Below are 26,532 nucleotides of genomic sequence, written 5' to 3'. Positions count from 1 at the left end.
CATGGTAATGGATGTTTTAGCCAGTGCAATAAGGCAAGAAACAGAGATAAATGGTATCCAGATTGGAAAAAAAATAAAATTGTCTTTATTCACAGATAACACAATTGTTTACATAAAAACATCTGCAGAATCTACAAGAAAGTTAGAACTAATGAGTAAATAATAACAAGGTTCCAGAATACAAATCTAGCAAAAATTAAAAATTTAAATAAAAAAATACCACTTAAAGTAGCATTAAAAATATGAAATATAGATAAAATTGCAAATTTTATTATTGACAAAACATGCAAAGACATGTACACCAAAACCTGTAATGCATGCTGAGATAAAATTAAAGATATAATAAATTGGGGAACTATTCCATGATCATTTACTTTAACAATAAGACTCATCATATTGTTAAAATGCCAATTCTTTGCAAATTGACTTACAGATGCAATGAATCCCAATGAAGTCCTGACAGATTATTTTGGGAGAAATTGACAGACTGATTCTAAACTTTATATGAAAATGCAAAGTACCTAGAACAGCCAAAACTACATGAAAAGAGAAACAAAGTTGATGGACATACACTATCTGATTTCAAGATTTATTAAAAAGATGCGATAATCATGATAGTGAGGTACTGGCATAAAGATGGGCAAATAAATTAAAGCAAAAGAGTAAGGATTCCAGAAATAAACCTATAGAAATAAGGTCAATTGATTTTCAACAAAAATGCTCAGGCAATTCAATACATAAAACAGTCTTTTCAACAAATGGTGTTGGAACACCTGGACATAGTACACAAACAAAAGTGAATGACAACCTTTACTTATATTTTTAAAAAATTACAGCTAAACATAAAAAAATTTCAAGGAGAAAACTTTAGTCATCTTGGATTTGTCAGCAATTTCTTAAATATAACAAAATGAACAAACTATAAAAGAAAAGTTAATAAATTAGATGTCAAAAAATTTAAAAATAGACATTGGTAAGAAAATGAAAAGTCAGAGTAGAAGAACATATTTGCAAAGCATATATCTGGCAAAGATCATATATGTGTAATATATAAATAACTCTTAATATTCAGTAAGAGACAAAAAAATATTTTAAAATTGAGCAAAAGATTGGAAGAAGCACTTCACCAAGAAAAATGCATGGATGGCAAAATTATCACATGAAAAGGTGCTCAATATCATAATCATTAGGAATATGTAAATTAAAACCATAATCAGATACCATTACAACCCACTAAAATGGTTAATATTAAAATGACTGATCACGACAATTGTTAACAAGGTTATGAAACAAAAGGAGCTCTTGCATACATTGCTGGTGGGAACTGTAAAATGGTATAATCACTGTACAAAACAGTACTGTGGCTTTTTAAGAAGCCATTCCATTCTTACGTCTATATGAGAAAAGAAAACACAGCCATACAAAGATTTGAACACTAATTTTCATAGCAAAAAACTGAGAATCACCCAAATGTCTATCAACAGGTACATGGATAAAGAAATTGCTGTATATCCATAAAAAGAAACACTACTCAGTAATAAAAAGGAATGAGCTACTGATACAGTCAATTACATGGGTATGCTGAGTTAAAGAAACCAGCAAAAAAAAATCACACTGTATGGTTCCATTTATATAAAATTTTATAAAATGCAAAGTGGCCTATAATAACAGAAAGCAAATCAGCAGTTGCCTGAAGATGCAAAGAAAGAGGGGTAGGGTAGCAGGTAGAGATTACATATGGGCATGAGGAAATTTGGGGGGAGGCTGAATTTTTCATTATTTTGATTATATTGATGATTTCACACATGTATATACATATACCAACATTTATCAAATTGTGCACTTTAAATAGCTGCCATTATTATATGTCAAGTATACCTCTATAAAAGACAACTGTACACTCAGAAAACCTAAATTCCAAACATCTGAATTTAAACTGTTTAATCATCAAAAAATGTATTAGTTTAAGTTGTAGATTTACAGACATATCATGAATATGTCTGTTCCCATATACCCCCCTCAAACATGCAGTTTTCTCTGTTATTAACACTTTGTAGTAGTATGGTACTTTCAATACATCTGATGAATGAGTATTATAATTGTATTAACTACAGTCTATAGTTTACATTAGGAGTCACAGTTTGTATTGTATGGTCCTGCTTCTTTTTAAAAATTTTTTATTCTAATAACATTTATATAACTTAAAATTTCCCCCTTTTAAGCACAGCAAATATATAATTAAGTAATGTTTAATTACATTCATAATGCTGTGCTACCATGACCACCAAATTTTTTCTATACCCCCAAACAGAAGGTCTTTACCAATTAACCATTAAATCCTCTTTCACTGTCCCCAACCCAGCCCCTGGTAACCTATATTCTGATTTGACCATATGAATTTGCTTATTCTAATTATTTCATAGCAGTGATATTATACAATATTTGATCTACTGTGGCTGGATTATTACACTCAATATAATGTCTTCAAGGTTCATCAATGTTGGCACATCTATCAGAACTTGATTCCTTTTAATGGCTGAATAATATTACACTGTTTTATACACACACACACCACATTTTGTTTATCCATCCACTGATAGATATTTGGGTTGCTTCCATCTTTTATTTCATCATTGTTATATCTTCCTGTTGAACTGACCCTCTTGTCAGTATATGGTGCTCTTCTTTGTTCTTTATAATAGCCTTTTACTCAAAGTCCATTTCATCTGCTATTAGTGTAGTTACCCCAGCTCTCTTTTCGTTACCATATGCATGGTGTATTTTTTCCCCATTCTTTCACTTGCATTTAAGGTGAGTCTCTTCTATAAAACAGCATATAGCTAGAACATGGTTTTTATCCATTCTGCCTTTGGACTGGAGAGTTTAATCCATTTACATTTAAAATAACTACTGATAATGCAGGACTTTCTTCTACCATTTTACTATTTGGTGTTCGATGTCTTATAGCCTCTTTTGACCTTCAATTCTTCCGTTAATGCCTACTTTCATATTTATCTGATTTTTGATAATATATGATTTTGAAGCTCTTCTCATTTCTTTCTTTCTATATACATCATATATTTTCTTTGTGACTATCATGTGGCTTGAATTTAAAATGCTAAATCTATAACAATCATGTTTGATTTGGTAAACTTATCTACAATAGTATACTCATACACTGTTCCTACACTATGTTGGTATACTCCAGAAAAGCCATGTTCTTTAATCCTGATTCAATATTGTGGGTGGGATCTTTTGATTAAATTATTTCCATGGAGGTGTGACCTACCCAATTGTGGGTAGTAACTTATGATGAGATGGTTTCCATGGAGTTGTGTCTCCACCCATTCAAGGTAGGGCTGCTTACTAGAGCCCTTTAAGAAGGAACCATTTTGCAAAGAGCCACAACCTGTGCAAGCCAGAGACTTCTGGACATGAAGAAAGAAAATACCCCCATGGGAGCTACATGAAACAAGAAGCCGAGAGAGAAAGCTAGCAGATGTCACCATGTTCACCATGTATCTTTCCAATTGAGAGAAAAACCCTGAATGCCATCACCTTCTTGGACCAAGGTATATTTCCCTGGATGCCTTAGACTGGACATTTCTATAGACTTACTTTAATTCAGATACTTTCACGATCTTAGAACATGTAAACTTGTAAACCTATTAAATTCCCATTTTTAAAAAGCCATTCTGGGGTGGGTGCAATGGTGGCTCAGTGGCAGAATTCTCACCTGCCATGCCGGAGACCTGGGTTTGTTTCCCGGTGCCTGCCCATGCAAAAAAAAAAACACAAAGCCATTCTGTTTCTGGTATATTGCATTCTAGCAGCTAGCAAACTAGAACACCCTTGCATCCTCCAATCTTTTTGTTATACTTGTTAGAAATTATATCTTTATACATGAAATATATCTAAAATCACATATTTATCATTACTTTTTGCATATCTGCATTTTATAACCTGTAAGAAGTAAAAAGTGGAGTTACATACCCAAAAAAACTCAAAACAACAGTACAGTATAATATTATAACTATCCCTATGGTTACTTTTATCTGAGGTCTTTGTTTTTTATGCCGCTTCAATCACTTTCATCAGTGTTTTTCCTTTCAGTCTAAAAAATTCTCTTTAGCATTGCCTGTAGGTCAGTTCTAGTGATGAAAAACCTCCTCAGGTTTTATCTGAAAATGTCTTAATCTTGCCTTCATTTTTGAGACAGTGTTGTCCCAGTCTCTTCTAGCCTCTACGGTTTTGGATGATAAATTGGCATTTAATCATATTAGGATGACCTATATACAACATGCTGCTTTTCTCTTGCAGCTTTCAGAACTCTCCTTGAACCTGGCATTCAACAGTTCAACTATTACGTGTCTGTGCATGGTTTTCTTTGAGTATACCCTGTTTGGATTTTCTTGGGTTTTCTGCATGTGCGTATTCATTTCTTTCATTATATTTGGGAAGTTTTCTGCCATTATTTCTTTCAATAGTCCTTCTGCCTCTTTCCCTCTTCTCCTTCTCGGACTCCCACAACATATATATTGGTGCACTTGATGGTGCCTTACAGGTCTCTCAGGTTCTGTTCAATTTTTTTCATCCTTTTTTCTTTCTGCTCCTTAGCTCAAATCATTTCATGTCTTGTCTTCAAGTAATTTTCCATTTCAGTTATTGTGGTTTTTAACTCTAATATTTCTGTTTGGTTCCTTTTTTAAGTTTATAGTTCTTTATTGAATTCTCACATTGTTCATTGTTTTCCTAATAACCTTTATTTCTTTCCCTGTATTTTTCTGTGTTTCCTTGACATATTGAGGATTATTATTTAAAGTCATTGTCCACTATGTCAAAAGGCTGATCTTCTTCGTTGACAGTTTGTTTTTGTTTCTGTTTTTTTACCTTCTTCCTGTGGATGTGCCATCACTTCCTGTTCCTTTGTTTGTCTTGTAATCTTTTGTTGCACACTGCACATTTTACTATTTTAAAGGCTTGGCTGTGGGATTTAGTCCCTGAGCTGACTGTTCCTTAGATTTGCATCCAGATGGTAATACGGCAAAGATTTCCTTGACTGCCAGGAGTTAATCAAATAAAAACAATCCAACCCCAGCACACTCTTCAGAGCCTTTGCCAACTGGCTGTGTATCAGCCGGTGCTTTCCTTCTGAGCTTAGCCATCTTATCAAGAAGATCAGTCTAGGCTAGGATGAAGGGCAGGGTCCTCTTGCTCGTTTCTGAGCCTGCATCTAGTCCTGGGCTTCTGCTTGCTTGTGGTCATGTTAGTAATCCCTCAGTTTACAGTAATTTGAATGGTCCCTCTAACTCCCTATGAAATAGACTTTCTCCCCTTTCTGGATGCTTTATTGTATGACTTAAAGCAGATAATTCTTGCCCCAGGCTACTTCAACTTAATCATTTCTTATACTGCTTTAGTTGTGACCACAAGCTGCTTCTACCTGCATGACGAGTTCTAGATGGGCAAGCCAAAGAGATTAAGATATTCCCAGATAAAAACTGAGGGAGTTCCTGAGCACTAGAACTGCCTTACAAGTAATGTTAAAGAGAATTTTTCAGACTGAAAGGAAAAGAAACAGAGAGTTTCCTGTTGTAATCTTTCAGGCTACCAGCCAACAGACAGGAACTGCAGTATATTTAAAGGGGTTAAATTTTTGAAATTTTTGGAGCAGAACCTACATGGGAACACAGATTGGCTCCACATCATACTGAGGAAGGGATAGAGGAGGGGCCAGCATGGGTGCCCTAAGCATCTCCTACTGTTTGTTAAAGTTGCCTTTTCAAGATTCAACCCTCACCCAGTTATTACAACCCTTTAACTCTTACCAAGAGCTCTAAGGAAGACGGCTAGTTTTTATTAGTTGTTCAAAGAATCTGTGGGGTGGCGGCACCCTGGAGCTTCTTATACTGCCATCTTGGTCGACGAGAATCCCCTTAATACATTCTTAACATTATTTACAAATACAACGAACTGTGCTTGATTCCAAACAATCTAATTGGCAAAAAGAGGTTGGAGATTGAATCATGTCCCCCACAGAAGGTTCCCTGGTCCTATGACTATGAACCCACTTGTAAATAGGAACCTTTGAGGATGTTATTAGTTAAGGTGTGCCCAAACTGAATGAGAATGGGCCTTAATCCAATGTGGCTGAAGTCCTTATAAGCAAAGGAAACTAGACACAAAAAAAGCAGCAGCCACGGAGAGTAGCCACAAGCTGGATGTCAATGGCACCTAGAAGAAAAAGGAGATTCCACCATGTGCACTGCCAAGTGACAGAAAAGTCAAGGACCAGGGACTACTGGCAGCCATTCCCAGAAAACCACAGTCTTTGGGGAGCAAGTATCACCCTGATGACCCATCAATTTTGGACTTCTCCCAGCCTCAAAACTGTGAACCAATAAATTCTCATTTGTTAAGCCAACACTTTGTAAAGCATTACTTTTAGGAGCTAGGGAACTAAGAAAGGAAATAAAACCTCTTCTTAAATAAAGATGGGCTGTACTTAGAATGGCTTACAGGTCCTGTGTAAGTTGGCTCTTTATCTCTCCAATGTCACGACTACCGGCCAGTTAACACTAGTTCTCTGCCAGTTGCTTTAACATTCCAAGCTTTTTCTTCCCTCAGAACCTGCACTACTGCTATTCCTGCTGTTTGGAATGCTCTCTCCCAACCCAACCCCATGTTATTTGCATGGCAGGCCAGTTCTCATCTTTTAAGCCTGAGCTCAGATATCACTTCTTCCCTGATCATATAATCTAAAAATAACCTTCCTCTATGCCTTCCTGCTTATTTCCTTAATAAAAGTTATTAAAACTGTGAAGATATTTTAAAATAATGTCTGCTTTAATATTTGTCTACCACTAGCATAATAAGACAAATTATAACAGGGCCCATTGGTCTTGTTCACTGTTTTTTCACACTTCCATGTTTTTGCTAGTACGATTTTCTTTGTTTGAAATGCTATCCATCACCACCTATATCACACATTTTACTGTTTCATTCTTTTTTCCATTATGAAAATCCAATAAAAGTAATTCATTGTTTCATTCAATCCATGAGTGGCTAAGAGAAGGATGGTAAACCAAATACTTGGTACTAGATACCTTTAAGGAGTATCTGCCTAATCCACAACCACCTTCCCCGATAACTGCTGATTAGATAAAAGTATTGAAAGCATGTCAAATTTCCTGGATTAGATAACACCACCAGGGTCATTTAAGAGAATATTCTTAATCTCAGGAAAAGCAAGTTTTAAAAAGCTAAAAGGTCATGAAGTATGCAACCTTCTCTCCAATGACTCAGAAAAAAATTATATATACATAATATGATCAATCGATAGATCAATAACGATGAGGTAAATGTGCCAATATGCTAAAAATTGGGTAAAGGGGGAAAAATTGGGTAAAGGGTCATGAGAATTCTCTGAATTATTCTTGTATGTTTTCTGTAAACTTGAAATTACTTCACACTAAAAAAAAAATTTTTTTTAAAATGTTATAGTTGGAGAACAACTGAGCTGAAAGGAAAGAGAAAAGTCCTCAGATAGGATTTTTGAAATAAAAAATTTTAAAGTGGCAAAGTTTTCGTATGTCAAGCTCTCATGTTGTAAGATTTAGGTAGAAAGAAAATTTAGGGAAAGATAGGATAGTCAAGAACTTTGTGGCCATGGTGTCAACTGGGTCATCCTTCCATGTGGAAATAGATATTAGTAAGAATAATGATGGGAGTTAGGGTGGAGAAAAAAATTTTGATTTAAAACTTAAAGTTTTCAATAAATGCATGGAAAGGAAGGAGGTAAGGGATCTGGCTATACTGCCTCAAAAGAGCTGGAGTTTTCACGATTAGGAGAATAAATTATGGTCTAGGGCAGCAATAAGGGAATAAGGAGAATATCTATCCTACTTCCTGGCCCTAAGGCATGTGGGTGTAAGTAGAAAAACAGCCTCTGCTTTAGAAAGCTATAAAGGACAGTACCTTTGAAATGCTGTGGTTGTACGTTTTGCTATTCTTCAAATAAAACTTATATATAATTAAAAAAAGAGAAAAGATAGTACCTCGGGTGATATTCATATATTAGTTAAGGCAAAGATAGAAGAAACATTAAAAATTAAGGAGCAGGTAGTTTGTTGATAACAAAGAGGACGAGCAGCACTTGGGAGGGAAGAGACAGGGAATTGGGTTAGACTAGGTAGAAGACTAGACTTTGAGTGATAAAAAATGATGGGAGGGTGGAAAATTTAAACAGAAATTCCAGGCAGGTGGAAATCAATAATGGTAATCTCAAGGTAAGCATTTAGTTCTAACCCCAAGATCGCCCATGCTCTATTCCGTGGTGTGAAATTTCTAGAGGACCTCCTTTAGGAGGGCTGTCCTGATCTTCCCTGCCAGGCACTCAGGCACCCTTATCTGTGATCCTATAATTCCCTATTGCTAATATGTCACTGAACTCATATTCAATAAATATCAGTTAAATGAATTAACTCATCATAACCTGAGTAAACGAGACGTAAGAAATAAATCGGAAATTATCTTAATAAAGGAATGGCATAGCAGAGTTTAATTTCTGAAATAACAGTTTCTGAAATATTTAAAATAAAGAGTTAACTTAAGATTCAAAGAACACAAGATGGAGGATTATTTCTAGTTGATTCTGGTAAAAGAAATATGCTTACTGTACAACAAGCTGCTGGCACACAGTTCCATTGTCTGTTATCAGTTCATTCAGTTTTAATTCAAGGTGAACTTTACCCTATAATGACAAAGAATTATAAACTGAGCAGTCTATTTTACTGAGAAAATATTAATTAAAGGTATGTACTTTTTCAAGTGATACCCATATATTTAATATCACGACATTGCTCATATTAAGTGTTTATTAAATGACTAATAACCAACAACGTAGATCAAATGCTGAAAGACAAGAGGTCAAATGCCCATATCAAACACGGTATTAAATCTAAAAATTTTGTCCCTGTGTCAACAAAGATTTATGCATTTCAATTATCATGGATTAAAAAGGATTACACTTGTATTTTACAAAACTACAAAATAAAATCAAATTATAAAATACAGAATTTTTTTTCCAAAAAAAGAAAAAACTGCAATAAGGACAGAAGCAGTATCATTAAAAGATAGAAAAAATCACACGATTCTAATACAATAAAACTAAGTTAAAGCCAATAAGAATCAATCTGTCAGTAACTTACTTTTATCAAACAATAAGGAGTTGTAAATATCTACTATGTGTTAGGAGGCACAATGGAAGTGAGTAGAAATCCACAGATGTTTAACACATAGTCACTACTAACAAGAAACTTATAATCTAATTGGGGAGATAATAAATAAAAGATAATAATATATGGCCAGAAGCCTCAATGAAAAGATGGATTACTAGAAATAAAGGGGTAATTTCTTGAAGAGCCACTACTAGGTGGATTTTTAAAAATTCTGTAGTATAAGTTTAAAGGAATTCAAATGATCAACTTCTCAAGAAACAAAGGCTTAGGAACAATATAATTCAGAGCTTGACATCTATAACCCGTGACAAACAATTCTAAACCAGTTAAGACTCAGTGCTGGGTTACCTCCACCCAGCGGACAAGACAGATTCCCACGGTGCCAAATGGAGATTTTAAGGGTGTGAAATCTAGAGACTGATGACATGGATGATTTCATCAGAGGTAGGAAAATTCATTATCTAATTACTGTTCCTCTTTGGAACAACTCCTCTCAGGCATTCTTCCACAGAAACCCAATCTGAATCAGCCCCACGATTTTACAGGGATTTGTCATTCCAGAGTGACTCGGAGGCCCACTAGGTATAGCTCAAGGTTAGATGGCCAGTAAGTGATCAACAGTCAATACTGACACATCTCAACACAGGAGAAAGTTAAGTTCTAAAGAAACAAAGGCATCAGTGCTAGTAAAGGCAGAAGTGGAGTTGAAACTATATTAAGCAATTCTTTACTAAAAGTCTAGGCAAAATGTTTATAAAATCATTATAGATTAAAATCATTACAGAATAGGTGCTTCATTATTCTTGGGTCTAATAATCACAATCCTCTGTTCATGAGTGACCTTGAAAGTCCATGATATGTAGTAATTTGTAGTATTACCCAACTAGAATTTTGAATCAAGTTTCATGTCATGCCAACATGTGTCACTTGGCTAGTGAATGTGCCTATCCAAATACACCAGCATTTGCATATCAAGGCAATTTTATGGTTTTAACATGTATGTATTTTATGGTAGATACAGTATACTAAATAAGAACTTCTCAACTGTCACTTAGGAAATACCTAGGTCTTCTGAAACCATAAAAACCATTAGAACAGAGCAGGGAAAATATATAATCATCTTATTTACAGCTAAAAATCTAGTTCTATATATAGTCAATGCTTGGGGAAAAAAACATAATAGGGTTCTGCTAGGAATCACTCTCCTTGAATCAAAACCTACCTAATATTCATTACTTCCACCGACTTAAACAGAACAGTCCTTTGGAATTAGTCAACAATGAACATAATTGTACACTGAAGTGGTCAAGAAAAGTGAGGAGGCAGAACAAGCAGACACAAGACACATGCTATTAGGGTGTAACACTAGAATTAAAAGGCATTATAAGTTAAATTAAGAAAAATGTAATTTCTAAACTGTAAATCACTACCTCATCATATAGTTTAACATGGAAATATATAAACATGTATTTAGTAAAAGAAAAAACAAATTACAAAATAGGGTGTATAACAGCAATGTTAAATTTTTAAAACACACATACTATACACACACACACATACATGAAGGCTATCCACCAAAACAGTGTCAGAAGTCACCTTCTGTTAATAGGATTTCAGAAGGTTTTCTTTTCTTTTCTTTTTGCTCATCTAGATTTGTTTTGAACCTTCTACTGATATGGTGCTTTTTAATAAAGAAATATGAGCAAGGGTTTTATAGTATTTGACCTGCTTTTCAGTATCAGAGACCCAAATATGTATACATTTTAACATTATTTAATATTCCTAACAAGTTTTGCAAAAAAAAAAAATTCAGTTTTACTTACATCTGTCATCATTTTACAGATTTGGATTGCAGCAAAACAGTATCTTTTGGAAGGGGGAGTTATGAATCAAGCAAACCATTACATCCTGAGCTTCCCTGGAGCCCAGGGATGGCTAAGGCTATCTATCCATGAAACAGTTCTAGCCATGGAGATGTAAACAGAACTGCTGGCAGGGCATTCAAAAAGCTTATTAAAGAGACTCTTCAGCCCAAGCAATGACCTGAGAGGCTGAGTTTAAATAAAGCTTTCCACAGTCTCATGGTGCTGGGAAGACAAAAATGAGGTTCCCAGGCTCACCAAGGCAGAGGTGAGGTAACACCCAGGCTTTCAGATGGAACCCCTGAAGGACAACAATCAAGGAAAAAGAGTGAACTGGAAACAAATCAGCCTTTACAAAGATGGAAATGTAGCACAGGATCAGCCAAATCCCTCATGGGATTAATGTGATCTACCTCCAACCAAGCTGCCTGACAGAAGCAGAAGTAAGTCTCTGAAAGAAGATAAAATAACATCCAGAGTCTCAAATTGTCTCCAAAATACTTCACACACAATGTCCAGTATTCAACCAAAAAATACTAAGCATGTCAAAAGACAAAACCAAACCACCATAACCAAGAGAAAACAAAAACAACAATAATAAAAGGAGCAGATTTACAGGAGATCCACATTGTGGTGTTAACTGACAGAGGTTAAAATGGCTGTTTTTTTGCTTTGTTTTGTTTTTAAATGAAGAACAAATGGAAAATCCAGCAGAGAACTGGAAATTACATAACGAATCAAATGCAGAACCAATTGATAAAACTAAATGAAGAACTAATTAGGTGTATTTAAACAACAGATTAGATGCAGCTGAAAAGAAGATTGGTGAAATGGGATAGATCAGTAGAAAATATCCACAGTGAAGCAGAGAGAAAGAGAGAAGTTCAGAGACAAAGGAGACCTGGTGACATTCCAGAAGACAGGAGAAACAAGAGGGCAGAAAACAAATTAAGAGATAATGGCCTAGAATTTTCTGAATTTGATGAATGATATTAAAGCACAGATTCAAGAATCTCTTCAACACCCATGTAGGGTATATCACACCTAGGCATAGCAAAATAAACTGCTGAAAAGAGAAGACAAAGAGAAAATCCTAAAAGCACCTAGAAGAAAAACCAGAGATATTACCTACAAAAAACCAGCAATACGGTTCTGGCACGGAGCTGTGTTGGATGATGAATTTGCAATGTAATTTGGTACCAGCTGTGATATTTTAAGTCCTCTCAGGAATGTTCAATAACCAATAGTACGTCTTCCATATATGTAAGAAAATGTCTGTCACTGTACTCTATACCTTTAATTAAAAATAAGCCAGGGCAGGCCACTGCAGTGGTTTAGCAGGCAGAGTTCTCACCTGCCATGCTGGAGACCCGGATTTGATTCCCAGTGCCTGCCCATGTAAAAAATAAATAAATAAATAAATAAGCCAGGGCGGGCCATGGTGGCTCAGCAGGCAGAGTTCTCACCTGTCATGCCAGAGACCCGGGTTCAATTCCCAGTGCCTGCCCATGCAAAAAGAAAAAAAAGCCAAATTATTGGCAGATATTGTTCTATATGCTTTCATAGAATTGATTAAGTTGATTATGCAATTATATCACATTAACTTGTATTACGCAGCATACTGAGGAGCTTACATTCTCTGGTACTGTCTGAAGGTTTAATATTTTGTTTACTAACTATTTCAATTACTTTTACAAACATTTAACACAGAAATATCTGTGATTATTTCAATTTTAAATTATGTATATTCTTGGTACCACAGAGAAGATACCACATCTGTATATGGTGAGGGAAACTCAGACTAACATAGTTATTTGGGTAAAACACAATGCACACACTTAAAAACGTTTCAAGTCTAATTTTTTTTTTTAAATACTAAAGTTCCGACAACTATTTCCACATAAAATAATTCAGTATGTTTCAAATGGTGAAAAATATTTCTTCATATGACCTGGAAAAATCCCAATTTTGGGATTCTGACAGACATTTTTTATACAGTAATTATACTATGCAAATTGTTTTGGACATGACTGTCTCAGATGAAAAATAAAATAAAGGTCTTATTAATATGTTATATTAATGCCAGTTATTTATGTATATAATTGTTTTTATCCTTAAAGAATTATCTAGAATGGCTCATTGCTTTGCTATTTTAACTTTCAAATAATTTTATTTTGTAATCAACCTGCTATAATGAATCTTGCCTTTACATTCATTATGTTTTAATCAGGCATGTTTAAAAAGACCTGACGTATGTATTATTAGCTATAAACATTGGATTTCTTTTTAAATTATATTTAAACAGGTAAGACAGAGGACATATCACAAAAAAAATTATACAACAATCAATAACTTATGGCTTGATCCAGAAATTCAAGATAAGCTTGTTGGTAAGAACTTATTAACTTAGGAATTACATCAAAAGTACGTGATTGATAGTATATCTGGATTTACTACTTGCACAAGTAATACGAGACAAACACCCTTAGTTAATGAGAGCACCAACTTCACCATATAGGACATTTGGTTTAATCAATCTCATAGATCATTGTTAAAACACATTTTGTACTCAAACTTTTTATTCTAAAACTCAGGAAATTATCACAGCCATGCTCTTTGTCATAGTTCCTAAGAAAGAAAAAATATATGCTTAAAATTTCTTGTGAGGCGGGCCGCGGTGGCTCAGCGGGCAAAGTGCTTGCCTGCTATGCCGGAGGACCTCGGTTCGATTCCCGGCCCCAGCCCATGTAACAAAAACGGAGAAACAGAATACAATAAAAACAAGAAAATGTTTAAAGATGTTTCCCTTTCTTCCTTCCTTCCTTCCTTCTATCCTTCCTTCCTTCTCTCTGTCTTTCCTTTAAAAAAAAAAAAAAAAAAAAAAAAAAATTTCTTGTGAATTCCAGGGCCAAACCGCTAATAAAATGAATGCAGATCACAAGGGCAAAGGAGGATTTATAGGACAGGGCACAATTAACTTCACAAATAGTGACACATGACACAGAAATACCAAGTGAAACAGAATGACAGCCAGTGCCAAACCAGAAACTAAGGAAGAAAATGTTTAAAATATTAAGGAGTGGTCAACAGAATCACAAACTACCACTAAAAAGTGGTCTATGAGCTAATACGAATAGGCTTCTGCTCCTCATACACAGATATTTCCTAGGTTTTCTTTCTAATGCCTGCTGAAGCCTCTTCATGAATGACAGTACAGAATAATAAAAGGTAGTAAAGCACTGTGATGCGCAGCTTTAGACTCAGATCTCTCTTGGAACCATGGTGCCACTACTGAGTCATTCTGGGACTTTGGACAAGTTCTTTAACCTCCATGAATGTCATTTTCCTTATCTGTAAGATGGAGGCAATAAAACCTATCTCCTAAAACTATTCTGAGGATTAAATGAGATAATGCAATTAAGCACTTAGTGGTGTGCTTGGAATATATGTGTAGTCTTCCTGCTGAATTCAGTTTGTCTCATAGCTTTCTCCTGTCACTCCACAAACTGCTCTTATTTCCCAGGATATTTTTGTAAAATTTTATAAAACTTATGCAGGTGAACAAATGTATTGGCAAAGTAGGGTTTGTATGAATCATGGGGTGTCACAGACTGCTCTTCTATGTTTTCTAGATTCCTTAAGTTAATTTAGTTAGTATTCCTAGATCAGGTTTGGGGCCAGACAAAAACCATATTAACCTGAAAAGTGTTAGGCATACTTCCCTCTCCCTTAAGGTACACTTCTTCTACATTTTTTTTTAAATAGTAAATAATCTTACTAATTAAGTATTAAGATAAAAGAGCTGTAAAAATTAATAACCCATAGTGAAGAAAATCATCTATTACAAGTGAAAAAGAATATTATAACTAATAGGCAAATCTGATTTCAGAATTTTCAAGTTTTCAGAGATGAGTTTTACAGATACCAACAATTACAACCCTGTGACCAAATACTAATCTCTAATACCATCTCCAAAAATTAAAAGTGTTCTGCATATATTTCTACTTTCTGAGATTTGGAGTCCTTAAATGTTTGTAGACTTACTCTGGACATCAGAAGATAGTAAACTAAACCTTATTAATCCTCAAATTGTATTTTGGACCTAATTTTCAAAGTCTTTTCTTATCTTGCCTTTTGTTAAAAGCATTAAAAAGAAAAAACAGGCAGTTTTATCTGAAATTTTTATATCTGCCTTCTGGCAGAGGTGTATTTGGGAAATGGCCATGAGACAGAAGGGTGGGAAATGATAATGTTTTACATTCAGATTGAATTAACAGCTTTCAAAGTACTCTTAAAGATATTTCCCTTAATTCTCACAACTATATGAGTCAAACATGGCAACTTTTATTGCAACTTAATAGACATGACATACAAGAGCATGAAAATAATCACATAAAAAATCTAGGATCTAAATTTTCTGACTTCCAGTTTAAAACTCTTTAAACTTTATCACACTGCTTCCTATTTCGATCAATTATAGTACTATATAATTAGGATCTGAGTAACAGTTATAGTCTAATGGAAAGAAAAGAATGCTGAAAGGTAAAACAGGAAAAGTTTCAGCTGTATTTCACACTTAAGAAAAAGGGGTTTCAGTACACATATATTTAGTTTTTTGAGAATTTAATCAAAGAAAATGCTTCAGAGATTATGAGGAAATGGAGACCCAAACACTATATTTATAAATTATCTGTGGACAAATGTGTAGCACTTTTTTTCTTGCCTTAAACTCCTGTTTGAGTCACATTTGCAAATTTTAACTTCTTTTAGAGGGGAAGAATCCTGATTGAAGTTATGCCCTTGAAGCATGGTTTCATAATGCTTTTGATATTTTCTGAATAAACAGGTTTACAAGAAAAAGATTCCCTTTAGATAGAAATGAGAATTTCTAAAATAGAGCAACTCCTTTTAGACTTTCAGAAATAAACTGTTCAGCTACATGGTAAACATGCTTCCTTACTCACATAGAACCTATAAAAGACAACTTATTTTGGCAAGAGGGAAGAAGAGCCTTAAAAAGAGTAATTATATGCTTTCAAATAAAAAGAGATGAGAATAACAGGAAGGGGTGGACGTGGGAATGAAGGCTCAGCAGTGGTGGGCTCAGGCACAGTTTGAATGAGTAACATTTTCCCCAAGCGTAGTTCCTTAGAAAGTAACCATAGCATCCTGATCATGAGGGATGAAAGAGGCTTCTAGGGATTCTTCTCAGAGTTAGTGAAACATCTTTTTTTCCTTCATTCTTCCCCTCTAAAAAAATTAGTAACTGTTTTCTGTAACTCAAACAGAAGAAGGAAAAATGCCCCCCAACTAACCTCTGCAAACGCACACGTGCATGCACAAACATAAATTATTCTTGAATTCATATGGCAAAGCCATATATTACCTTCCAGCATTGTATTATCCAAAAGTCTATAATATTTGGTGCCAAAATTAAAAATCGCGTATAATAAAACTGTATCTACACAAACTAGTATACTTAGTCCATTTTTCACCCATTTTCTGTATGTGACAGTTTGCATTATTAAGCCAGTATTTATTTACCTGGACCTCTGAATTGGAGTCAACAGGCTGTAGGGAAAACCAAGTTTCTCTACCACTGTGGTTACACAAGTCTTCTTTTTTGATGGCTACTTTTCCTGTAGAAAATAATTAAAACAATATGAAAAAGCATATTTTGATTACTCCTATGACCCTTAGCACTGTTAAATAGAATATTTTCTACAAAATATTTTAAAATAATCTGTACCTTTTGATATTTTTAAAATCATATTTTATAAAGTATTTTCTATATTCTAAAGAATGAAAACTGCCTCATTTCCCTTGTCCCTTGGCAGACCCTTCTCTGGGTGATTTTGAATCAGGGGATTAGACAAAAACTTAGTTGTATTTACATGCAAACTGCATTTTTAAGCACTTACTGAGATTCACGTTTTCACTCAAGTACAGACAGTATAAAAAGCAATGCACAGTGGTAATATAAAGTAATTCTCCCAATTCTTTAACAGTATGAATAAACCATATCTTCTCATAAATTTTAAGCAGACCTATCTCTATTTAATAAGTGTTTATAAGTTCTACTTAAGAGAAAAGTAACATCATTACAATGTTACATCATTAACAATTTTAAAATTTACTAAAAAACTATGGGAGATTAAAACACTTCTATTTTTGCAATTTACTTATTTCAAAACAATAATGCATATTGTTTTGAAAATAAAAACTAAAAAATATGTTTAGTTATGTTGCTTTAAGAAAAAAACGCAAGGCAATTCCTTGAAGAGTTTCTACTGCTCAGAAAGGTGTGGTACATAGAACAAAGTAGTGTGAGAGAAAGAGACAAAAAGGCCCTTGTTTGATTGAGAAAACCTCGATCAAAAGGGGGAAGAGTGAAATGAGACAAAGTGTCAATGGCTGAGAGATTCCAGAGTCCAGAGGTTGTCCTGGAGGTTATTCTTACACATTAAATAGATATCACCTTTTTAGTTAAGGTATAATGGAGAGGCTGGAGGGAAGTGCCTGAAAATGTAGAGCTGTGTTCCAGTAGCCATGTTTCTCGAAGATGACTGTATAATGATAGAGCTTTCACAATGCAACTGTGTGACTGTGAAAACCTTGTGTCTGATGCTCCTTTTATCTACCTTATCAACAGATGAGTAAAACATATGGGATAAAAATAAATAGGGGGAACAAATGTTAAAATAAACTTAGATTGAAATGCTAGTGATCAAAGAAAGGGAGGGGTAAGGGGTATGGTATATATGAATTTTTTTCTGTTGTCTTTTTATTTCTTTTTCTGAATAGATGCAAATATTCCAAGAAATGATCATGATGATGAATATGCAACTATGTGATGATATTGTGAATTACTGATTATATATGTAGAATGGAATGATCAAAAGTTAAGAATGTTTGCATTTGTTTGTTGTTATATTTTTAAAAAATTTAAAAATTAATTTAAAAAAGGCCCTTGTCATAATGAGGTATTTGCCATGTTGTCATAAAGAATTTTCTTCCTCAATTCACGTTTTAAGAAGTAGACACAGTTCTGTACGCTTCTGACAATTTATTCCAAGACGCTACACAAAAGCTTCAATGAAAGATATATTCAAAGTTCAGCATGGTTCACTGCCTTTTATTTCATCAACTAAGACTTTAAATACCCTGATTATATTTATATCCTTTACTTATGATATATCTTGTCTTTGACTTCAATGTCTGAAAGTTTTCAGAAAATTGTAAAGAAAATGTTCAGTCAAGGTACGTCAAATTCTATGCATCAATTGGGAAGGAAAGGTATGACAGGAAAACAGAAAAACTGTAAAATTTTAATTTAGATGATAGTCATGCTGGTCACACAACTCTGTGAACATACCCAGAACTACAGTACTTTACATTTTAAAAGACGAATTTGGGGTGCACATGTTGTTCAGTGGTAGAATGGTAGAATGCTCACCTTGCATGTGGGAGACCCAGGTTTGATTCCCAGACCATGCATCCAAAAAGATTAATTTGATGGTATGTGAATTACATTTCACTAACAGTATTTTTTTAATTAGCCATATCAAAATTTTTATAAGCTTATCTTCCCTCTCATGACCTGAAACTCATACTATAAAGACTATCTATATGTGTAATAAGAAAAATATTGAAATACAGTTATATTTTAATTATAGAGTAACAACTATATTAATATGCAATCCGAAGGTGAACTACTAAATATTCAACAACTGTTATTAATACATGAAGTTTAAAAGATGTAAAATTTTAAGATAAATAAATTGGCCGTCACAGAAGCATGAACTTTCCCAATTTTCTTTTAAATACCGTAAATGAAATTAATATGAAGAACAAAATCTTCATGTGAATATATAACAGCATTTATAATTCATTCAAATCTTGTAGGAAATGAAATGGCACTATGGAAATTATATATTCAGGTAATTTTTTTGCTATATTTAAGATGAAATAGTGAAAAAACAGAAATAATTACAATGCAAAATATACAGATTAAAAATCAAGTTACAGAGTTCAGGCACTGACTGGAAATCCAAATATTCTTTATACTGATGAAGGAATTTAGGTTAAAAGCCAAATTATAGAAATCTCTTGATATATTTTAGGTATGGATTGTATCAAATCCCTGGCAAAGCAATGTAATGCGAGGAATGACTTGCGATACAAAGATACGACACAGTTAAAGAGTGATAGAGTCAGGATTTGCATTTAGGTCTCCTAGATCATAATAAGATCCTAACTCTGTATCATTCTGAACCCAGGGGAAAGAAAAAGAGTTGCCAAAGTTTACTGAAATAGCCATAGTTTAGTTGTTTGAGACCCAGCTTCCCCTAAAACCAAAGATAACTAGAAAATATGCATTAGCAGGTTTTTGGGAGAATTAGTTTACATTACCACTGTATATTGCTTTTTATACTGACTGTACTCGAGTGAAAACATGAATATCAGTAAGTGCTTAATTTCAGGTTTTTAATTTCAATATTTCAGAATCCTTACTGAAAACTGAAATGTATACTTAAAGTTTTCTCTCTCTCTTTTTAAGAGAAGACACTATATATTAGAACTATTTTTTTGTAGCATAAAACCTAGTCTCAACTTTGAAAAGTTAAGCCATGTATCCAGTTTTTGCACGAACTATCCCTGGCATATAAAGATACCTAATATGAAAAAAAAATGCATACACCACTGATAACAGTCAATGACTCTGGAAAGGGGACTGCGATAAGTACAGTGGTCAAAGGGAATTTCGCACTATCTGCAACGCCATAGCTTAAAAATCTTTTTACAGAAATGTTTATTAGTTACAAAATTTCTATTTTGACTAGTGCATTTCCTAATATAACTTATGTACATAGTTTGATTGAATGCCATAAGTACTTGGAATCTCAGGTAGGACATGAGATTTTGCTGGTTTGTCCAGAGTGATGCCCCGATGAATCCCAGAGTGATTTGATCAGTGAATGGAAAAGTATCTGCAAAGCCCCCTTCAGGAAGTGGTGAGAACGGGGAGAAATTCAACTTCCCCAAGTTGAATTCTTGATACTCTCACAAGCAGTGTGGACAACCAAAGCTATAGGCAGAGTCCCCAGTCTTGGGGTTTGTTCATATGAAACTTAACCCCACAAAGGATAGGTCAAGTCTACTTAAAATTTAGGCCTAAGAGTCACCCCCAAGAGAGCCTCTTTTGTTGCTCAGATGTGGCCTCTCTCTCCAGCCAATATGACAAGCAGTCTCACCACCCTCCCCCTCTCTACATGGGACATGACTCCCAGGGGTGTGGACCTTCCTGGCAACGTGGGACAGAGATCTTGGAATGCGTTGAGACTCAGCATCAAGGGACTGAGAAAAACCCTAGAATGAGCTGAGACTTAGCATCAAGGGATTGAGAAAACCTTCTCAACCAAAAGGGGGAAGAGGGAAATGAGACAAAGTGTCAATGGCTGAGAGATTCCCAACACAGTGGAGAGGTTATCCTGGAGGTTATTCTTAGCCATCAAGTAGCTATCATCTTGTTATTCAAGATGTAATGGAGAGGCTGGACGGAACTGCCTGAAAATGTAGAGCTGTGTTCCAGTAGCCATGTTTCTTGAGGCTGTCATGAATGATACAGCTGTCACAATGTGACTGTGTGATTGTGAAAACCTTGTGTCTGATGCTCCTTTTATCCACCTTGTCAACAAAGGAGTAGAACATATGGAATAAAAATAAATAATAGGGGGGAAAATGCAAAAATAAATTTAGTTTAAATGCTAGTGATCAATGAAAGCAAGGGGTAAGGGTATGGTAGGTATAATCTTTTTTTTTTTCTTTCCTGTGTTCGTTTTATTTCTTTTTCTATTGTCTTTTTATTTCTTTTTCTGAATTAATGCAAATGTTCTAAGAAATGATGAATATGCAACTAAGTGATGATATTGTGAATTACTGATTATGTATGTTGTTTTATTTTGTTTATGTTTTAATTAATAAATAAATTTTAAAAAATCTCTTTACAGAAAGAAAAAACTCATCTATTATTGTCTAATTAAAAATGAAAACAAGCTTAAAGCTATACTCATCCAGTATATATTTTTGGATCTTTTGAAGTTTCAAAGATGGTTTTCTCAACTGTAGTTCAAATTTTATTTCCAGAAAATGCTAGGCATTGTTCAAGCTACAACTGGACAACTCAATTCCCAAAAGCTCAAAAGAAAGCATGAGTTAAAGACAAAAGAAAATGTTAGCCGACAAAAATGTTAAAAAATAAGTGAAAAGATCCAGAACATTTTCCAACCTCACAACTTTAAATTAAAGGGTATGTACTGTGCACACTTCAATTGATTTTCATTTGTAAAATGAAAAAATTTCCAAATAGATACAGAAATTTTATTCCTTAATAAAAATAAACTTATTCTTTTAAAAGTCCCCACACCAATAATTATGGCTTTCTAACATCACTCCATAAAAATGTGATTTTTGGGCGGTGTGATGATGGCTCAGTGGCAGAATTCTCACCTGCCATGTCAGAACTCCTGGGTTCAATTCCCAGTGCCTACCCATGCAAAAAAATGTGATTTTTCTATAAAATGAATTTACTTAAAATAAAATTGATTTTTACTTTAAAAACAAAAATAAAACACAAAGGCAATTTTTAGAAATTATAATTATAAACAGCATTGAATGGCCTTTTCAAGAAATATTATATGAAACTATAGTATATGCAAAGGGAAACTACAGCATGTATAAATTTTAGTAAAAAATTACTAAACTTTTTCTTAAGACATCATGACAAAACTCACACACTCTTCTCAATGGTCACTAATAATCACCAACAGCATCCATGCAGTCCTTAACTATAGTTTCTCACATATGATCTTCCAAATTTCTGTGACATTAAGCTTTCCTATCCCTTTCCCTACCTTCTTGATATGCCATCTCACTTGACAAGAACCTCGTCGGCCTCCCTGCCTCTAATCTCTCCCTATTCTAAATCAACAACTTCTCACTGCCTGCCAACAGCAAGTTCCAAACTAAAAAATCAGTATCTTTAGATTACATATTTAAAGTTGTATACACATTTAACAAGACTTCACACACGTAAGATTTACTTTAGTCCTCTGCTTCTGCCAATCCTTATTACCTTGAATCCATCTTCTATTTTTCCCTATGGCAGTAGTCTTTGTTAATCCTCCACCAAAGATCATTAACTCTTCTCCCTTCTATTGCTTCCATGGTGCTTTCTCCAGCACAGACCCTAACATAAAATATCAGTAGTCGGGTACATGAAGGCCTCTCTGATAGCTGTGGAGCAACCTGAGTTTCAATCATCTTAATAGTCCCATCCTTTGTATGACACCCAAGAGTTTGGCAAATGTTTAATTGAATTGAGAACGGGAGCTGTAATTAAGGGTTGGCAGAAACAGATGAGTCTGCATATAAGTAAAGAAGGAAAAGTCAGAAGAAGAAAGACATCTAGGAAAATACAATGCTATTAAAATTGCTTTTCCTTTGTCTTTCAACAAGCTGAATAGGCAATTAAAGAGCCAAATCTTACTCTAAGGCAGGGGAGGAAAAAAACTAAGAAAATGCCTTTTCTTAGAGACAGAAGAAGGAGTAAGTGATCTAGAGAACAGGATAATTGACTTCAAAGAGTTAAAACAGCAAATGGTGAAAAAGATGAAAAAAACTGAATGGGAACTCAGGGAAATGATGGACAAAACACACAGATATAAGAATCACTGGTGACCCAGAAGGAGAAAAGAGGAGTAAAGGGCTAGGAAGAGTAGTTGAGGATATACTGGGGGGAAACTTCCCAACCCTCATAAAGGACATAAACATACAAGTCAAAGAAGCCAAAAGAACTTCAAACAGAATAAATCCAAATAGCCCTTCCCCAAGACACATACTAATCAGTCTGTTAAATGTTGAAGAGAAGCAGAAAATCCTGAAAGCAGCAAGAGAAAAACAATCTACTACATAAAAGGGAAATAAAATAAGACTGAGTTCAGACTACTCAACAGCACCCTGGAGGCGAGAAGGCAGTGGTGTGACACAATCAAGATCCTGAAAGAGAAAGACTTCCAGCCAAGATTCTGTACCCAGACAAACTGCCCTTCAATACTGAGGGAGAGATTAAAGTTCTCACAAAAAAGTCCTGAAAGAATCTGTCAACAAGAGACCAGCCTTACAAGAAATACTAAAAGGAGTTCTGCCGGCAGAAAATAAAAGACAGGAGCAGGAGGTCTAGAGAGGGCACAGAACTGAAGAGTACCACTAAGGGTAATTTAAAGAATACAAAGAGAAACGGAAAAAAATATATCGATCTGACAAATAATATAAAAAAAGATAAGATGGTGGAATCAAGAAATGCCTTTTCAGTAATAACTTTGAATGTTAATGGACTAAACTTACCAAATTAAAGATACAGATTGGCAGAATGGATTAAGAAACATAATCCAGCTATATGCTGCTTACAAGAGGCTCATCTTAGACACAAGACACAAATAGATTGAAAGTGATAGGATGGGAAATCATTTTCCAGGCAAGTTGTAACCAAAAGAAAGCAGGAGTAGCTATACTAATATCAGACAAAATAGACTTTAAATGTGAAGACATCACAAGAGACAAAGAAGGACACTATATACTAATTAAAGGGACAATTCACCAAGAAGATAAAACAATCATAAATGTTTATGCTCCCAATCAAGGAGTTCCGAAGTACATGAGACAGACATTGGCAAAACTGAAGGGAGCGACAGATGTTTCAACACTAATAGTAGGAGACTTCAATACACCAACACACCACTCTCCTCTATAGATAGAACAACCAGACAGAAGATAACAAAGAAATAGAGAAGTTAAATAACTTGATAAATGAATAAGACCTACAGACATATATATAGCTCACTGCACCCCAAAACAGAAGTTTACACATTCTTCTCTAGTGCTCATGGAACATTCTCCAGTATAGATCATATGCTGGGGCACAAAACAGGTCTTTATAAATTTAAAAATACTGAAGTTATTCAAAGCACTTTCTCTGATCACAACAGGATGAAGCTGGATCTCAGCAACCACCAAAGAATGTGAACATTCACAAAGAAATGGAGATTAAATAACACAATCTTAAACAACCAGTGGATCAAAGAGAAATCAGTAGGTATCTGGAGATGAGTGAAAGTGAGAATACAATTTATCACAACTTACAGGATGCAGCAAAGGCGGTGCTGAAAGGGAAATTTACTGCCTTAAATGCCTATATTATAAAACAAGAAAGAGCAAAAAACGAGGACTTAACAGCACACCTGGAGGAACTTGAGAAAGAATAGCAAACTAATCCTAAAGCAAAAAGGAGAAGAGAAATGACAAAGACCAAATCAGAGATAACGAATGGGAGAATAAAAGAGCAATAGAAAGAATCAATAAAACCAAAAGAATCAAAAACCAATAAAAGTTGGTTCTTTGAGAAAATCCATAAAATTGATGGACCACTAGCAAGATTAACAAAGACAAATAAGAGAGAGGATGCAAATAAACAAAATCAGAAATGAGAAGGGATGCATTACCACAGACCCTGAAGAAATAAAATAAATCATAAGAGGTTACTATGAACAACTATTTGCCAACAAACTAGACAACTTAGATGAAATGGACAAATTCCTGGGGATACATAAACAAGCTACACTGACTCAGGAAGAAATAGAAGATCTCAAGAAACCAATCACAAGTAAAGAGATTCAGTCATCAAAAATCTTCCTACAAAGAAAAGCCCAGGGCCAAATGGCTTGACAGGGGAATTTTATCAAACATCCCAGAAAGAACTAACACCAATTCTGCTCAAACTTTTCCAAAAAATTGAGGAAAAATGAACTCTACCTAACTCATTTTATGAAACTATTATCATTTTAATACCAAAACTGGGTAGAGATGCTATAAGAAAGGAAAACTACAGGCCAATCTCTCTAATGAACATACATGCAAAAATTCTCAATAAAATACTTACAAATCTAATCCAACAGCACATTAAAAGAATTATACACCATGACCAAGTGGGGTGTATAGCAGGAATGCAAGGACAGTTCAACACAAGAAAATCAATTAATGTAACTGACATAATGATCATCTCGACTGATGCTGAAAAAGCATTCTATAAATTCAGCATCATTTTCTGATAAAAACACTCCAAAAGCTAGGAATCAAAGGTAATTACTTCAATATGATAAAGGGAATATATGAAAAACCGATAGCCAGCATTGTACTCAATGGAGAGAGACTGAAAGCCACCCCCTAAGGTCAGGTACAAGACGAGGATGCCCACTGTCACCATTATTATTCAAAATTGTGCTAGAAGTTCTAGCTAGAGCAATCAGGCAGGACAAAGAAATATAAGGCATCCAAATTGGAAAGGAAGAAGTAAAACTCTCATTATTTGCAAATATGATCTTCTTAGAAGATCCTAAGAAATCTAAAGCAAAGTTACTTGTGCTAATAAACAAATTCAGCAAAGTGGTGGGATATAAAATTAATGTGAAAAAGTCAGTAACATTTCTATACACAAGCAATGACCTAGCTGAGGAGTCAGTTAAGGAAAGAATTCCATTCAAAATAGCAACTAAAAGAATCAAGTACTTAGGAATGAACTTAAATTAGGGACGTAAAGGACTTGTACACAGAAAACTATATAACATTGCTAAAAGAAATCAAAGGAGACCTAAATAGGTGGAAAGACATTCCCTGCTCATGGATAGGAAGGCTAAATATAGTTAGGATGTTAATTCTCCCCAAACTGATCTACAGATTCAACACAGTACCAATCAAAATTCCAACAACCTACTCTGAAGATTTGGAAAAGCTAACTATCAAATTCATCTGGAAGGGAAAGAGACCCCAAATAGCTAAAAGCACCCTAAAAATGAATGAAGTGGGAGAATTAACATTCCCTGATTTTAAAACCCCATTATAAAGCCACAGTGCTCAAAACAGCATGGTACTGGCACAAAGACAGAAGCACTGGCCAAAAGAATCAAATCCAGAGTGCAGAAACAGACCACCAAATCTATGGTCAACTGATTTTTGACAAGGCCCCAAAATCCTCTGAACCGGGACAAAATAGACTTTTCAATAATTTGGCATGGAAGAACTGGATATCAATAGCCAAGAGAACAAAAAAGGACCCTTGTCTTACACCCTACACAAAAATTAACTCAAAGTAGATCAAATACCTGAATGTCAGAACTAGCACCATAAAGCTTCTAGAATAGAATGTAGGGGAACATCTTCAAGACCTAGTAATAGGAGGTAGCTTCAAGACGTAGTAATAGGAGGTAACTTTACACCCAAAGCAACAAAAGAAAAAACAGATAAATGGGAATTCCTCAAATCAAATGCTTCTGCACCTCAAAAGACTGTCAAAAAGGCGAAGAGGCAACCAACTCAAT

At 34.6% G+C, this 26,532-nt stretch overlaps 2 protein-coding genes across 6 annotated transcripts in view; one reads left to right on the top strand and one right to left on the bottom strand.

Moving 5' to 3' along the window:
* The window catches only part of RASA2 (RAS p21 protein activator 2), a 125,321-nt gene that overhangs the window by 61,505 nt on the left and 37,284 nt on the right, over positions 1 to 26,532 (bottom strand). For both annotated transcript variants that reach the window (XM_077130287.1, XM_077130288.1), the window contains exons 4-5: positions 16,646 to 16,740; positions 8,676 to 8,752 (exon numbers count right to left, since the gene is read on the bottom strand). In XM_077130287.1, coding sequence (XP_076986402.1) covers positions 8,676 to 8,752; positions 16,646 to 16,740 — 172 coding nt within the window. The remainder of the gene's footprint in view (positions 1 to 8,675; positions 8,753 to 16,645; positions 16,741 to 26,532) is intronic.
* The window catches only part of LOC143657668 (uncharacterized), a 130,496-nt gene that overhangs the window by 67,757 nt on the left and 36,207 nt on the right, over positions 1 to 26,532 (top strand). Inside the window, exon 4 of one of the 4 annotated variants that reach the window (XR_013162941.1) lies at positions 21,248 to 21,410. The exons of the other annotated variants lie outside the window; for them this stretch is intronic. The gene's annotated coding sequence lies outside the window, so the exon portion shown is untranslated. The remainder of the gene's footprint in view (positions 1 to 21,247; positions 21,411 to 26,532) is intronic. 4 annotated transcript variants of the gene reach the window in all.

The sequence above is a fragment of the Tamandua tetradactyla genome, chromosome 15, assembly GCF_023851605.1.
Source record: "Tamandua tetradactyla isolate mTamTet1 chromosome 15, mTamTet1.pri, whole genome shotgun sequence".
Taxonomy (NCBI): domain Eukaryota; kingdom Metazoa; phylum Chordata; class Mammalia; order Pilosa; family Myrmecophagidae; genus Tamandua; species Tamandua tetradactyla.
The sequence above is the reverse complement of the archived record's forward strand: the minus strand, read 5'-3'. Positions and strand labels throughout refer to the sequence as shown.